Source organism: Alexandromys fortis, unplaced genomic scaffold, assembly GCF_014885135.2.
Source record: "Alexandromys fortis isolate MF-2015 unplaced genomic scaffold, M_Fortis_MF-2015_v1.1 scaffold_59, whole genome shotgun sequence".
Taxonomy (NCBI): Eukaryota; Metazoa; Chordata; class Mammalia; order Rodentia; family Cricetidae; genus Alexandromys; species Alexandromys fortis.
The window spans coordinates 5,204,386-5,219,432 of record NW_026067943.1 but is presented as its reverse complement, the minus strand read 5'-3'; the positions used below and the strand labels follow the sequence as shown (position 1 = coordinate 5,219,432).

Below are 15,047 nucleotides of genomic sequence, written 5' to 3'. Positions count from 1 at the left end.
TGGTTTAGCTCCTCACCTGCAGAACATGGACATCAAGAGGATTGAGGGATTGGATCTTCATGGGCTGGGTGACGACTTAGGAGACCAGAGAGACGTCTATCACGTGCACAGCACCTCTCATAAACATGCCCCAGCATCAGTGCCGTGAATAGCTGCTTTATTGTTCTCGTGTGTCAATGCCTCTCACTCTGGAGCTGAGCCCATTTAGTCACGAGAAAGCTAGTCCATTAGTCTATCTTTTCAATCTAGGATGAGGTCATCTGGACCGGTGTACTTAAGAGAAGGAAGGATACACACACACACACACACACTGTTGGAAGCAGGGACTGGTCAAGAAGACTGAGGACTGCAGGATCATTGTAAGCCTAGATTAGCAGGAAAAGCCCTCCCACGCCCTCCAGAGGGAGGTAGCCCTGCCAAAACCTGCACTTTGGTCGTTTGGCTTCTAGAACTGAAGATCCAGTTCTGTTGTTTTGCATCACCGCGTCTGCAATCCTTTGGGCTGGCAGCCGAAGGTAACACACACGAGAAGAGGAAACACTGCTGGGCCCTCATGCTGCAGACACTGCAGTGCTGCTGAGTGGTGGTCTTGGGGGAGGTGGGACTCACTTCCTCAGACAGGCTGACCTCATGTCATCTACACAGCAAGACTGATGAGGAGAGATCTTCAGTCGCTGTCTTGTTTGTGAATCCTAGCTTTGAGTGCAGTGACCTGTGTACTGTGGCCCTTTTGGGATGGGAGGTCTGCCAAGTTCTAAGTCCCACTCCCAGCCTAACCTGGGAATATATACCTCCCTGACAGTCTGTTGCCAGCAGGGCACAGGGTTGTGAGAGTCTGCTATTGCGAGGCTCTACAGAAGGGCTGGGGTCTGAACTAGAGCATAAAAATAAGAGCTGGGAGGAATAGACCCCTATTTTGTTTTATGAGAAAGGGATGTGCTGGCTAGTTTTAATGTCAATTTGACACAGGCTAGAATCATCTGAGAGAGGGGAACCTCAATTAAGAAAATGCCTCCATAAGACAGGGCTGTAGGCAAGTCTGTAGAACATTTTCTTAATTAGTGATTGATGGGGGAGGGCCCAGTCTATTGTGAGCGGTGCCATCCCTAGGCTGGTGGTCCTGGGTTCTATAAGAAAGCAGGCTGAGAAAGCCATGTGGAGCAAGTTAGTCAGCAGCACTCCTCCATGGCCTCTGCATCAGCTCTGCCTCCAGGTTCCTGTCCTGTTTGGATTCCTGTCCTGATTCCCTTCCATGATGAACAGTATTGTGGAAGTGTAAGCCAAATAAACCCCTTCCTTCCCAAGCTGCTTGGTCATGGTGTTTTATCACAGCAATAGTAACCCTGACCAAAGCGAGGGGTTTACCCTGTAGTCCAGGCTGGACTAGAACTCACTATGTAGACCAAGCTGGCCTTGTACTCACAGCAATCCTGTCTCAGTGCTGAGATTACAGGTATGAGCCACCACTTAGGCCCAGTCTTATCAAGGGACCAGTAAGTCCAGGGTACAGAGATGCCAGGTATGGCCTTGATATCCTGGAACTGACTCCAAACCTAAGCAAGTGAGAGATGGGACAGAGAGAAGGGCTGTAGACCCAACATCCGGGCAGTAGAGGGGACCACAGGGGAGAAATTAACAGGAGAGGTAATGAATGCATGGGCAGGACAAGGATACGCTGGGATTAGATGGGCATCATATGGGTGCCTGAGGAGCCAGGGGAAATGCTTCCAGAATGTCTAAGAGGGGCTGATGGGGAGTTCTGTGAAACCCTCTGGCCCTACAGTGTGTAGAGCAAGCAAGAAGGCAGGACCATCTGCCCACATGGGTGGGAGGCCTACTCAGAACCCAAGTCCCGGTGTCTCTGGACTTCATAACACATTCTCGACATGGCAGCGGGAGGCTGACCTGAACAAGCAACACATTTCAGATGGGATTTGAGCCACATTAAGCTCAGTTTCAGTTTTCAAGTATTATCCTCTGTCAGGAGAAAACAAAGACACCAGGTTGTGCCACACAGACTAACCCAGCCCCACCAGAGCCAAGGTCACCCTCACTTACTTCTCTGAGGTGATTATAGGCATGTCTGTCTGCACACCTGGAACAGAAAGACGTTCTATTAGTTCCAGACAGACTTCCTTAGAGGGAACAAAACCCACTTTAAAAAGACAGGTAATTTCGAGATCCCGTCATACATTTGGATGGTGATGTGTATCGGCCACAGCCGGCTTGTTCTGATGGCCGCCCTCCCCTGCACCCACATCCTCCTGCTGGCTCAGATGGGCCCTCAGAGCCTTAGCCCCAGCTCAGAAGTACAGATATGTGAGGGGACCGTTCATCCGTCAGAACACTTGGGCCCTGTGTATGAGCTTAGCAGGAAGGGCTGCAGAGACACTTGATGGTGGTGAAGTTTGGGGTATGGGGCTGGGGGCTCCAGCTCTACTGCTGGGTGCCAAGTAGGACCAGCCCTTTCTTCTAAAGTGTGTTTCAAGTCATTCAGCAGCCTTGCTTTTACTCCTGGGACCCCCTCAATCTGCCTTGAGGAAAGTTGTCTCCTTTCTCAAATTCAGCACTGTGGTGGTCTGAATGAGAAAGGCCCCATAGACTCACAGATTTGTACTACTTGGTCACCAGGAAGTGGCGCTATTTGGAAGTGTGGCACAGAAAGTGTGTCACTGGCTTCGAGGTTTCAAAAAGCCCATTCCAAGCCCAGATTCTCTCTCTTCCTGCTGCCTGTGGATGTAGAACTCTTAGCTACCTCTCCATCAACATGTCTGCCTGCATGCTCCCTGCCATGATGACAACGGACCAACCTCGGAACTGTAAGACAGCCGCATTTAAATGCTTTCCTTTATAGGAGTTGCTATGGTCATGGCATCTCTTCACAGCAATAGAACACCAAGATAAGTCTCATCTGCAGGTTAAGAAGGCGTGGCAGGAGGCTGTTCAGTTTAGGAAGGAGGCAATGAGTCTGTTGAGGAGGAGGGATGGATTCTGGGGCAGTTTATGAAGCAGAGGCACTCTGACAGGAGAAAATGGCCAAAGTCTCTTCCACAAGGCTTGAACAACAGGTGACTATTCCCTAAGAGAGGTACCACCAGCGTGGTTATATAACCAACTGGATATACCTAGCCGATTGTTTAAAAAAAAAAATTGTTGGGTGGTGGTGGCACACAGCTTTAATCCTGGTACTTGGAAGGCAGAAGTAGGAGGACCTCTGTGAGTTCAAGGCTAGCCTGATCTACAAATTGAGTTTCAGGACACCCAGAGTTGTTACATAGGCAAACCCTGTTTCGAAAAGACAAACAACCTTAATCCCCACTCCCTAAAAAAACCCAAAACAAAAAAAGAAGTATCTATCTATCTATCATCTATCTATCTATCTATCTATCTATCTATCTATCTATCTATCTATCTATCTATTTATTTATCTTGAGGCAGAGTCAATTATGTAGCTTTGGTTGTCCTGGAACTTTCTATGTAGATCAGGCTGGCCTTGAATTCACAGAGTTCATCCTGTCTCTGCCTCCAGAGTACTGGGATTAAAGGTGTGCACTACTGTGACTGGCTTTAAGACTTTAAAATTTTTATTTATGTGCACTGTGTGTGTGTGTGTGTGTGTGTGTAGGTTTGGGGTGGGGGTGGGGGCAAGCTCCTAGAAGAGGGAGTCTAATCTCGTGGAGCTGGAGCTCAGACAGTTGGGACCGGGAACCAAACTTAGGTCCTGGGAAACAAAAGTGCTCTTAATGGCCAAGCCATCTTCCCAGCTCCTAATATTTCTACAAGGAAGAATTACTTTGAAATACTTAAGTTTCACACATATACAATGTATCGATGAGCTTTCCAAGGCAGAGCTGTGATGCCTGGCCTCACTCCTGGGCTCCACCACACTGCTTTTGCAATGTGATGTACAGAATACAGGACGTTCACACACTAGGCAAATCCTGTACCTCTGAGTGACAGGGTCTTGCTATGTAACACGGGAGCCTCAAAATCACAGCGATTGTCCCGTCTCAGTGCCTCCAGCGCTGAGATTTCTGTGTGTCTCACCATGCCTGGCTTATGTGTTCATTCCAGTATTTATTTATTTAGACAGGGTCCATTAGCAGGTAGCCTAGGCTGCCTTCAACTCACAATCCTCCTCGCAGTCTCCCAAATACTAGGATTACAGAACTGCACAGCCATGCTTGGTCTTGTCCTTCCTTTTCATCTGGCATACAAAACACAGAAGCTGTACTAACAATGTGTAACCTAACTACACATGTGCACTTGTGTAATTTTTCAGTCAGGTATAATATCTACCTCCTCAAACTCTTTCATCTTCAAAAATACTAAGTATGGGTTGCTGTTAAAAAATTGTTTAATAATGTGTATCAGTGTTTTGTCTGCATGAATGCCTGTGCACTGTGTGTATGTAGAGGCCAGAAAAGGACACTGGCTCCCCTGGGGCTGGTGCTGCAGATTGTGAGCGGCCATAAGGGAGCTGGGAACTGAACCCGTGTCCTCTGCAGGAGCAGTCAGTACTCTTGATGGCTTAGCCATCTCTTTAGCCCCCAAATACATACTTCTTAGGCCTCCATTTTGCATCACCCACAGCTCACAGCCTGACCCTCTCATTTAATAACATCACAGTAAGCCCTCAACATTACTGTAATCTACATTTTGTTTTGTTTTTTCTTCTTCTTTTCTCTTTTTGGTTTGTCAAGACAAGTTTCTCTGTGCAGCCTCGGCTGTCCTGAAACTCACTTTGCAGACCAAGCTTGGCTCCAAACTCAGAAATCTGTCTGCCTCTGCCTCCAAGTGCTGGAATTAAAGGTGTGCACCACCACTGCCCAGCTTATGTATTTCTTTACATGAACACACTAGTGCTTGCAATCCACACCTTCTCCTTCAACTGGGTTGTTTCTGTTCTTCAAGTATTACAAACAGGGCCTCAGAGAGTCTGTGCGGCTTTTCTTCCTATTTGCTCCAGTGTATTGTTAAGATAAATCTAGGTTACAGGGAGAACACAAATATAATTTTGCCAAATTCCCTTTGTAAGCGCTGAATGTTTGCACATGCGTGTGTGTGTGCATATACACACACACAAACACACACACCTCTACCTGTGGTGATAGAGGTTTGCCATGGACTCACCAACTCAGCACACAGTCAGGCTTTTGGGACGTGAGCAGCTGCTGAACTAATACCTCAGTGTCTTACATGGATCACCTTACAACCCCACCCCTTGTTTTTTTTTCTCTAGCTGGTAATCCTGTCTCAGCTTCCTACTTGCTGGGATTATAGGTCTGAACCACTATACCAGCAGTTCTCAACCTGTGGGGCATGACCCCTGTGGGGGGTCACATGTCAGATATCCTATATATCTCAGATACTAACAATATGATTCATAACAGTAGTAAAATTACAGTTATGAAGTAGCAAAATAATTTTATGGTCAGGGGTCATCACAACATGAGGAGCTGTATTGGATTAAAGGGTTGCAGCATTAGGAAGGTTGAGGACCATTGTACTGAAGTTAGCCCTAAAGAAATCCTATCTATCTATCTATCTATCTATCTATCTATCTATCTATCTATCTATTTATTTATTTATTTATTTTTCAAGACAGGGTCTCACTATGTATCCCTGGCTGTCCTGGAACTCACTATGGAGATCAGGTTGGCCTTGAACTCACAGAGATCCACTTGCCTCTGCCTCCCAAGTGCTGGGATTAAAGATAAATATTATTATGCCTGGCAATTCTTTTATGTCTTAACCTTCTGGTATTATTTATAAGGATGCCTTGGAAAATGTATTAGAAGAAAAGAATTGTAAATTAAAGAGTTATGCACATTAATTAGTTTTGGGTTTTAAACTCCATTTATTCGTATGTGTAGGTCTGTGATGCCGTTTCATGTGTGGACTCCTTCCACCATATGGGTCTGTGATGTCTACTTTTGGAATTAACTAAAACTCAAGCAGCTGGGCACACAGGTGAGGGAATTTTCATGATTCGATTATTTGTGGTGGGAAGACCCACCCTAAATGTGGGCCACACCTTCTGGTGGCAGCCTACATTAAGAGGACATGAAAGAAGGAAGCTCGTGCTTTTCACCTGCTAGCCTCCACTGTCACCGGCAAGTTCCTCTCCCCTGGAGCCCACTTCCTTCGGATTCCCATGTATACTAAAGCCCGGCCGAGACATCAGCATCATGGGCTGAACTACTGAATTCTTGGACTTTCTGTCAGGAGACAGACAGCCACTGTTGGATTAGTGGACCATAGCCTGTAAGCCACACTAATAAATCACTCACACACACACACACACACACACACACACACACACACACACGCACGCACGCACGCACGCGCGCACTCATTCTATCAATTCTGTTGCTCTAGAGAACCCTGACTAACTCAGGTCATAAGGGTGGGTGGCAGGCATTTTTATCCACCAAGTTGCCTCACCACCAACCAACCCCATGTTCAACAATGCCAAGGCTATTGCAAATTCTACCTCTGCAAATAAAACCCCAGCCTCATTCTGACAGTAGCACAGGCAGGCAGAACTTCATACACACATCATCCTACCAGGCAAGGCATAACAAAAAAGCCAGAATAACACTTTCCCCTGTCTTCTGAGGTGCAAAGGATGGAAATCAGGGCAGTGTGTGTGAGCAGGACTTGTGACTATTCCAAGGAATGTGAAACACATTTCCAAGAATCAGAAGGATCTTTCTGCCTGGTCTGCTGGTACATGGGAGAGCCTGAGTTCAGGGCCAGCCTGGGCTAAGTACTGAGCCATTCTTAGTCAAACTGAAACAAAACCAAGAACTGTTTTGATGTAATTCTTGTAGGCGATCTTCCAGGCAGGAACACTGTCAGTGTGCCTCTCTTCCAGAACTTACCATCTCACGAAGACATGTAAGCGTCAAACAAAAGCTGCAGGCCTTACCTTTCCATCTGGCAGCCAGCTTAGGATTGGAGATCGTGAAGTTTGGACGGCTTCTTGAAAGAATGCCTTTTCCAAAGTAACCCTTCCAAGAAGAAAACATGGTCAATGCTCAGTTGTTAGGACTATTCAACAGCCCCATGTTTCCTTGATTCTCTAATGCTCATACAGTCCCACCTCTGAGGTGTGTGGTGTATGTAGGTGTTCATGTATACGTGTGCACACGTCTGCATGCCAGCAATATTGAGTGTTTCCCGTGGGTACCGGGGTCTGAACTTAGGACCTCATGTACTTTACTCATAGATCATCTCCAAGCCCCACAGATTTCAGTACCAGCTCGCCCATGTGATGAGGAACCATTTTGGCTTGTGTCTGGCATCTGAAGGCACCAGAGCCAGCTTCTTCTCACATGTGGCCAGGAGTGCACTGGATGAGGGGGCAGGAAGTATTCCTTGGATTACATCCTACTCTGGACTGAAAGTATCCTTCCCTTTCCTGCTGATTCCCCCAAAATACACACTTCCCCCGCTTTTGACTATCAACAAGCATAAAAAAATAAAATTATAATAGATGATTAAAACGTACCCGGCCTATGATAATCCTCATTCCACCTTGCACACTGTGAACAAAGGTCTCAGCAGTGAGCTGAAGGCAGACAGGGACCAGCAAGGCCTTAACGCACCAGAGCCCACTGACCTTACTGCAAACTCTAGAGAAGGTAGAAGAGAGGCAGGGTGCCCACCGGTTGTCCTGTCCTGGGGTGGGAGCAGGGCTTGGTGTCACAGGCATGAGTGACTGCAGTGGGGCTGGCAGGTACAGCTCAGGGGAGGAATACAAGACCCTTGGGCCAATCCCCAGCACCAAAGCAAACACACAAATACTAAGACTGGACTGTGGCGATAGGGAGCCACTCTATAGGTTCACGATGTCACTGAATGAAAGGTATGCTCATGAGGGTGAACTCTTGGCTATCAGCTACGCCTCATCTGGGCTGCTTAAAAAGTTACTTTTGCTAGTTACTTTAATCCCTGCACTAGGGAGACAGAGGCAGGCAGATCTCTATGAGTTTAGGGCCAGCCTGGCCTATAGAGCAAGTTCCTATGGCCAGAACTACACAGAGAAACCATGTTTCAAAAAATAAAAACAAAGACAAAACAAAACACAAAAACAAACGAAAAATCCATTCCTTTAAATTTCATGTGTATGGGTGTTTTGCCTGGATGTATGTATATACTATGTGTGTCTGGTGTCTTCAGAGGCCAGGAGAGGGCACTAGATCATCTGGATGGAATTACAAATGGCTGCTGGAGGCCAGACTGGTGCTGTGGATTGGATCTAGGGCCTCTGGAAGAAGAATCTTCACTGCTGAGCCATCTTTCCATAAGGCTGCATTTTAAAATGCCTCAGTGATTAAAAAAAAAAAAAAAAGATATGGGGAGTGTACTGGGTTGAAGGTCGGGGGAAGCCAGCTACCACTTGAAGTCCATAACTGCCAGTAATGTGGGAGTCCCCTCTGTGTGCTATGATTACCATTAATTGGTGTAGGAGGTCCTTCTGTATTTGTATTCTTTCATTAGTTGAATAAATTGCCTTGGCCTTTCGATAGGGCAGACTTAGATAGGTGGAGTAGACAGAACAGAATTCTGGGAGGAAGAAGGCAGTGTGGCAGATGCCATGATTCTCCTGCCTGAGATGGATGCTGGTTAGACTCATGCCAGTATGCCACAGTGGAGATACACATTAATAGAAATGGGTTAATCAAGATGTGAGAGTTAACCAATAAGAGGCTAGAGCTAATGGGCCAGGCAGTGTTTAAATGAATACAGTTTTTGCGTGATTATTTCGGGTGTACGCTAGCTGGGTGGGATGGAACAAAGGGCCCTGCGCTCCATACTACAATTAACGAATAAAGAAACTGCCTTAGCCTGTTGATAGGGCAGAATTTAGGTAGATGGGGAAGCTGGACTGAATGCTGGGAGAAAGAAGGGCGGAGTCAGAGAGATGCCTTGGATCTGCCGCCAGAGATAGACTTGCTGAAACTTTGCTGGTAGGCCACAATCTCGTGGTGAAGCACAGATTAATGGAGATGGGTTAAACTAAGATGTAAGAGTTAGCCAATAAGAAGTTAGAGTAATGGGCCAAGCAGTGATTTAAATAATTACAGTTTCTGTGTGATTATTTCGGGTGTAAGCTGTCTGGGTGGCCGGAAAGAACAAGTGGCCCTCCCTCCAACCAGAACTAGAGGCTGTCCTCATCCAACAAGTCCCCAGGACAGAAAGAGAGCAGACACTTTGGGGAACTTCCCACAGGCCCTAATCCACTGGGGAGGATCTCCAGTTTTACCCATTACATTTCTGTAAATTACTTGCTTGTCTTTAATATAAATGGTTTCATCCTACGTGGTGCTAGGATGAGGGTTTGTGGCGAGGCGTGTAGTTCTTAGCCCCACAGCCGAGGTCCCCAGGGTCCCCAGGCTCACCTTCCCGTACAGCTGCTGCATGTCCTCCACGCCCCTCACCACCACGTTGTTGCTGATCATTTCAGCTCGGAATATTCGGAATTCCTTCCTGGAACCTTGGTCCTCACCAAAGGGGATGGGCAGTGGTGACTCGTAACTCTCATACACTCTTCTTTTCCTCTTCGGGGCACGGAAGACTGCCTCTGCCATTCTTCAAGGATAACAGGCCTCTAGAGGAGAGAGAACCAGACAGTAACCACGGACCAACAGGGCTAGCACACTCAGAACCCGGTTATGTGGTCTCTGGGGGAAGGCAGAACTAAAAGACTCCATGTGACTAGGTCATGACGGCACAGATGGGTAACCAGGGGTATCTCAGAGCCTGAGACCTCCAAGAAGCTAGGGCCATCACCTAAGCGAAGCTGGCAGCACCAAGGCCTACCTCACACCCTGAGGATTCCTGTCTTTAAGGACAACATACTTTCCTTTCCTTGATCAAGAGGCATTCAGAGACCCCCAAGGACTGCTAATCAGATGTATGGGTGTGAGTGTGTGTGTGAAGATAAAGCCAAGCAAGAATGTATCCTCAGTGGAGTGAGTCTGGTTAGCTCTCCATCTTCCAAAGACCGACCTTAAGGTACATTGTAAGACCTGGGGTGGTCAGTTCTCAGTGGTTTTTTTTGTTTTTGTTTGATTGTTTGCTTAATTGAGACAAGATCTTGTGTAATGCAGGCTGATGAACTCACTATGTAGGTGAGGATGACCATGAACTCCTGGACCCCCTGCTTCTACTTCCCAAGTGCTGGGATTTGAGATCTGAGTGATTTAAGGGCCAATTATGTTCCACCAAATGCCAGTGGGTGTGTGTAGCAACTCTGAACGCTGTGATCTACCTAGTGCTAGCTTCTGCAGTGTACACACCAAAATCAGGAAGCTGCTGCCCCTTAGATGTGAAACCTTGGGCAAAAGTTCCCCCAGCCTCTCGGGGCTTTAGCTCCTCTGCAAAGGGAGAGAAAACCGGCCTCAGAGTCAGGGCTCACAGAGTGTGCTGTGGTTTATTTGTTTAACCATGTGAAGGTGTGTTGCTGTTTTACCTTGCCTGTCTAAGGCTCCTGATTGTTCTAATAAAAATATGAATGGCCAATAGCAAATAAGGAGGTATAGGTGGAACTTCTGGGCAGCGAGAGTAAGTAGGAGGAGGAATTTAGGCTTAAGGAGCAAGAATAGGAGATGATAGGGAGACAGATGCCAGGGGCCAGACAGACAGACACAGAGGAAGCAGGGAAGTAGGATAAAAAGCCCTGATGTAAGAGACAACCTGGTCTACAAGAGCTAGTTCCAGGACAGGCTCCAAAGCCACAGAGAAACCCTGTCTCAAAAAACAAAACAAAACAAAACAAAACAAAAGCCCTGATGTAAAATGTAGAGGGATAGAAACAGGTTAAATTAAGTTAAAAGAGCTAGAGGGACAAGCCTAAGCTAAGGCTGAGTTTTCATAATTAGTAAGTCCCTCTGGGTGTTGGGGGTGCACGCCTTTAATCCCAGCACTCGGGAGGCAGAGGCAGGCAGATCTCTATGAGTTCGAGACCAGCCTGGTCTACAAGAGCTAGTTCCAGGACAGCCTCCAAAGCTACAGAGAAACCCCGTCTTGAAAAACAAACAAACAAACAACAACAATAATAATTAGTAAGTCTCTGTGTCTTTATTTGGGATCTGGTTGGCAGCCCAAAGAAAATGCCAACTACGAGAGTGCTTGGCATACTGGCACTGCCCATACACTGGGTATAACGGTTATGAAGTGAGTGCCAGCAATGTCACGTCACAGCCAATGGAACATTCGCGTCAGTGAGGCCTCTAACGGGTGTGTTGGCTAAGCACGGGGCTGTGGGGGCCAGAGCCCAGGTCCTCTCTGTGGGTCCTGCTCAGATACACGATGTATCTGTTCACTATGGACTAGGTCTGCGTGAGATGCCACACAGCCACCAACCAGGCCCAGAGCCAGGAAGCTGAAGGCAACACCTCTCTATTCTGGGTCTCACACTGACCCAAGGAGATAAAACAAGTGTGGAACACACACGAAAGCAAGTTGGGTGTAACACAGGGCTGCTGCCAGGTAATAGCTAACTGCAGGAAGCATTATTGAACCACAGTCCACGCAAATGTGTATAGTCCAGTTGACAGAGATGCTGTCACCAGGTGGGCAGGGGATTCAAACCTGCAGCTGTTTAGGGTCAGGTCTGCACATGAGTTAAACCAGGAAGTTATGTGGAGCTTAAAGGTCACATACAAAACCCCTCACAAAGGACAAAATACGATGATGTGGGTGTTCCTGACCTCAAACTAGCATCTATTAGGCAAGGGAGAGTTGAGCCTGAGGAGGGGGTGGCTTCAACATTTCATGACCATTATAAAGAAACGATGAGGCAGGAGCACTGGCTGCTCTTAGAGGACTCGGGTTCCATTCTCAGCACCCACATGGCAGCTCACAGCCATCTTTAACTCCAGTCCCAAGGACCTAACGCCCTCTTCTGGTCTCTGTGGGCACTGCATGCTTGTGGTGCAGAGATGAGACATAAAGACAGAAAGACACTGCAAACTAACAATAATAAATAATAAGAGAAATGACAAGCCTTGGCCACGATGGGATGAGAGCTGCAGGGAACGTCTCATGATGCCAGAAACCTCAATAAGAAGAGGGAAACAGACCTAGGAAGTTAGACCAACTAACAAGTGAGCAACAAAGATACCCATGGGTCCAATTCCTAGCATGCACCAGGTATCTTACACCCACCTGCAACTCCAGTTCCAGGGAATCAGACCCACCCTTCTGCCTCCTCAGGAAGACAAACACTCAAGTGTTGCATGTCACAGAGCACATGCATCCATGCCAGCATATACGGCTGTGTGTATATATGTCTATGAAAGCAATCACCAGGATGTATCTTCTTAGAACTGACAGTGTCCCACACGGAACACAGCAAAATAAGTTCTTAGGCTTCTCAATGAACATACCCGAGCATTTCTGTGCATGACATGTATACTGCTGACAGCATGTATGACCGTGGCTGCTGCATGGGAAGGGAGCTGAAGGGCTCACCCAAGAGCACCAGATGACTGTCAGTCTGACAGACATGTCCAGGTTAGATGAGCTGAGATGGGAAGGCCAACCCTGGATGTAGGAGGCACCACCCCACGGACTGGGATTTCAGAGCACAGAAAAAGGTGAAAGCAAACCCAGAAGCCACACTCTGCTTCTCGACAGAGGTTATGTTGCAAGTGGCTGGTCTGTTCTTGCATGTGGTGCACAGCACACACATGTGGGCAAAATACACAGATAAAAATAAAAATCGCTTTAAAAAAAAAAGAGAGAAACTCTTCCTGTTGCCATGCCGGCAGAACACCCCGACGTGAAGGCACAACGGAAGCCATTGTCAGCAGGTCCAGGGTTCCAGACACTGACTGGGCCACACACACACAAATGGCACTGGAGAACGGTCCTTATTCCATAAAGAAGCTGAGCTCAGCCATTTGCTCAGTGCTGTTACTAGGGAACGCAGAGGTAAGACCTGATGTGGTGGTCCATGCCTGTAATGCTAGTGTTCAGACTGAGACAGGAGGACTGTTCTGATCCTGGCCAGCCTGGGCTACAGAGTGACACCTTGTCTCAAAAGAACAGCAGTAAGTAGGTGCCTAAGCAGAGAGGAAGGCGGGGCGTGGAAGAACATTGCTTATGTGTCCGAGGCACATTTAATGTCTTGGGAGGACCACCAGGTCAGTCTTGTGGAGGACTGGAAGGCTGTAATTTGCTTTTTTCTAGTGCTGGAGTGTGAACCCAGGGCCTGGCTCATTCAAAGAAAACTCTCTATGGAAGGAGCCACAGTCCTAGCCTTGGCATTATTCTTTTTCCCCTGTACAGGTGAGCAAAGCGACTCACGGCTGAGTGTACCTGTTACTTCTTCACTTCCCAAACCTGGGCACGCCTGGCGCCAAAGCATCACAGAGCATATTTCTGTCCACCAAAAGCTAGGCCTGTCCTTTATTCTTCCCCTCCCTGATCTGCTAGCCTAACTTACATTTACAAGTTTCGGTGCTGCCATGTAGTTTTGGCTAGCTTTAAACTCATTATGATCTCTCTGCCTCAGCCTTCCAGTACTGGGGTTAAAACCATGAACATCACACCCACTGGTCAGCCTGACCCCTTTTAGATGCTCCAAAATGTCAATCCAAGCACTAGCAATGAAGACGCATTTAGTTTTCCAACACTCTTGGAGCAGTTGCCAAACAAGCCTCCCTATGACAAACTCACCCGTGATCTCTTATCAGTTATTTCTTTTCGAGACGAGGCCACACGTAGCCCTGACTGACTTCACACTTGACACGTGGCTGAGGATGGCCTTAAAAACAGCTGATCCCTTGCCTCCACCTCTCAAACGTTGGGATTACAGGTGGGCCAGCACGCTCGATCTGAGCCGGTGCCGGGCACAGAAACACGCTGCCAGCTCAGCCCCATCCTCGGCCCTCGAGGGCGCCTCATCATTTGAAAACCCTTTTGCGTCTGTGTTCCTCACTGCACACACAGCTCCCGCGCTGAGGGCCAAGGCACACCAGCTTGGGTCAGGGGCAGCCGGCACCTGTCAGCCAAGCAGAGTGCTCTGCTGCCCGCAGGACGCTGTGCCCATGGGCGCCTGAGTGGCAGTCAGCCCCCACCCCACTCGCGCCCGAGGACGCTTACACTCTCGGCACGGGGACACATGGGACAGCCCGGCCTCCAGTCAGCCTTACCTTCCGCGACCACGCGCGCCCACCGTTACCCGGGCAACCTGGGGGGGCGGTGCTACAGCCGTCAAGCAATGAGGCCGCAAAAGAAAGAAAGAAAAAAAACAGTCGTTTGCGCAGCCGCAGAGCCGACCCACCGCGTCCTAGAGCAGCGCGCCTGCGCACAGTATAGCAGCTGGTTCGTTCCGTCCCACCCCCACCTCGCTGGATCTAATGGAGGAGGGTTACGGGGGACGTACATCCCGCTTTGATCTTCACAGTAATCCCCCCAAATCCGCTTTTTTTTTTTTCTCACTTGAGGCTACATAAATATCACGGTATAGCTTTGGTTTGCCTGCAACTCACAGTGTAGCCCAGGCTGTTCTTGAACTCAAGGAGTTGCATCTTGTGTTTCCCCAGTGCTGGAATTAAAGATGCTCGCCGCCTTACTGGTCTAACACAAGATCAGTTTTTACAGATGAGATGTGAAGTGACCTGCCCCCCAAATACTGCCCTTGACCTCCTCAAGATGATGTGAAATTGTATTCAGTAATGAACCCTGCGTGTAACGATAATGACCAGGAAGATGTGCCCACTGGTGCAATAAGGGCATGAGGGTTATGGGGGCAACTGACAGGAAAGAATTCATGCCTAGTACTGGAAACCTGATCAAAACCCTGTGTCCCAGGAGGTCACAGGGCCTAAGGGGAAACTACTATGGCTGTCTTGTTATGGGGATGTCAAACTACTACATATTTGGTTATAGCCACAGATTAGTGCTGCCCTCACCCATGGTCGGAGAAGCGCTGTTCTCCAGTGGGCAGTGGCTAGTGGTCAAAATGCGGAGAACAAGTGGCTATCGAGTGCTCAGCTCGAGTGCTCAGCCTTAAGTGGGATATATAT

General features: G+C 48.0%; 1 protein-coding gene across 3 annotated transcripts in view; it reads right to left on the bottom strand.

Moving 5' to 3' along the window:
* Tsen2 (tRNA splicing endonuclease subunit 2) overlaps nucleotides 1-14,275 on the bottom strand; it is a 41,814-nt gene extending 27,539 nt beyond the window's left edge. For 2 of the 3 annotated variants that reach the window (XR_007592929.1, XM_050148632.1), the window contains exons 1-4: nucleotides 13,696-14,161; nucleotides 9,411-9,619; nucleotides 6,935-7,016; nucleotides 2,059-2,095 (exon numbers count right to left, since the gene is read on the bottom strand). Coding sequence is in view for 2 of the 3 variants with exons in the window: in XM_050148632.1 (XP_050004589.1) it covers nucleotides 2,059-2,095; nucleotides 6,935-7,016; nucleotides 9,411-9,599 (308 nt within the window). In the remaining variant the exon portion in view is untranslated. The other variant, XM_050148633.1, reaches the window with a different exon arrangement.
* Nucleotides 14,276-15,047: the final 772 nt, after the last annotated feature.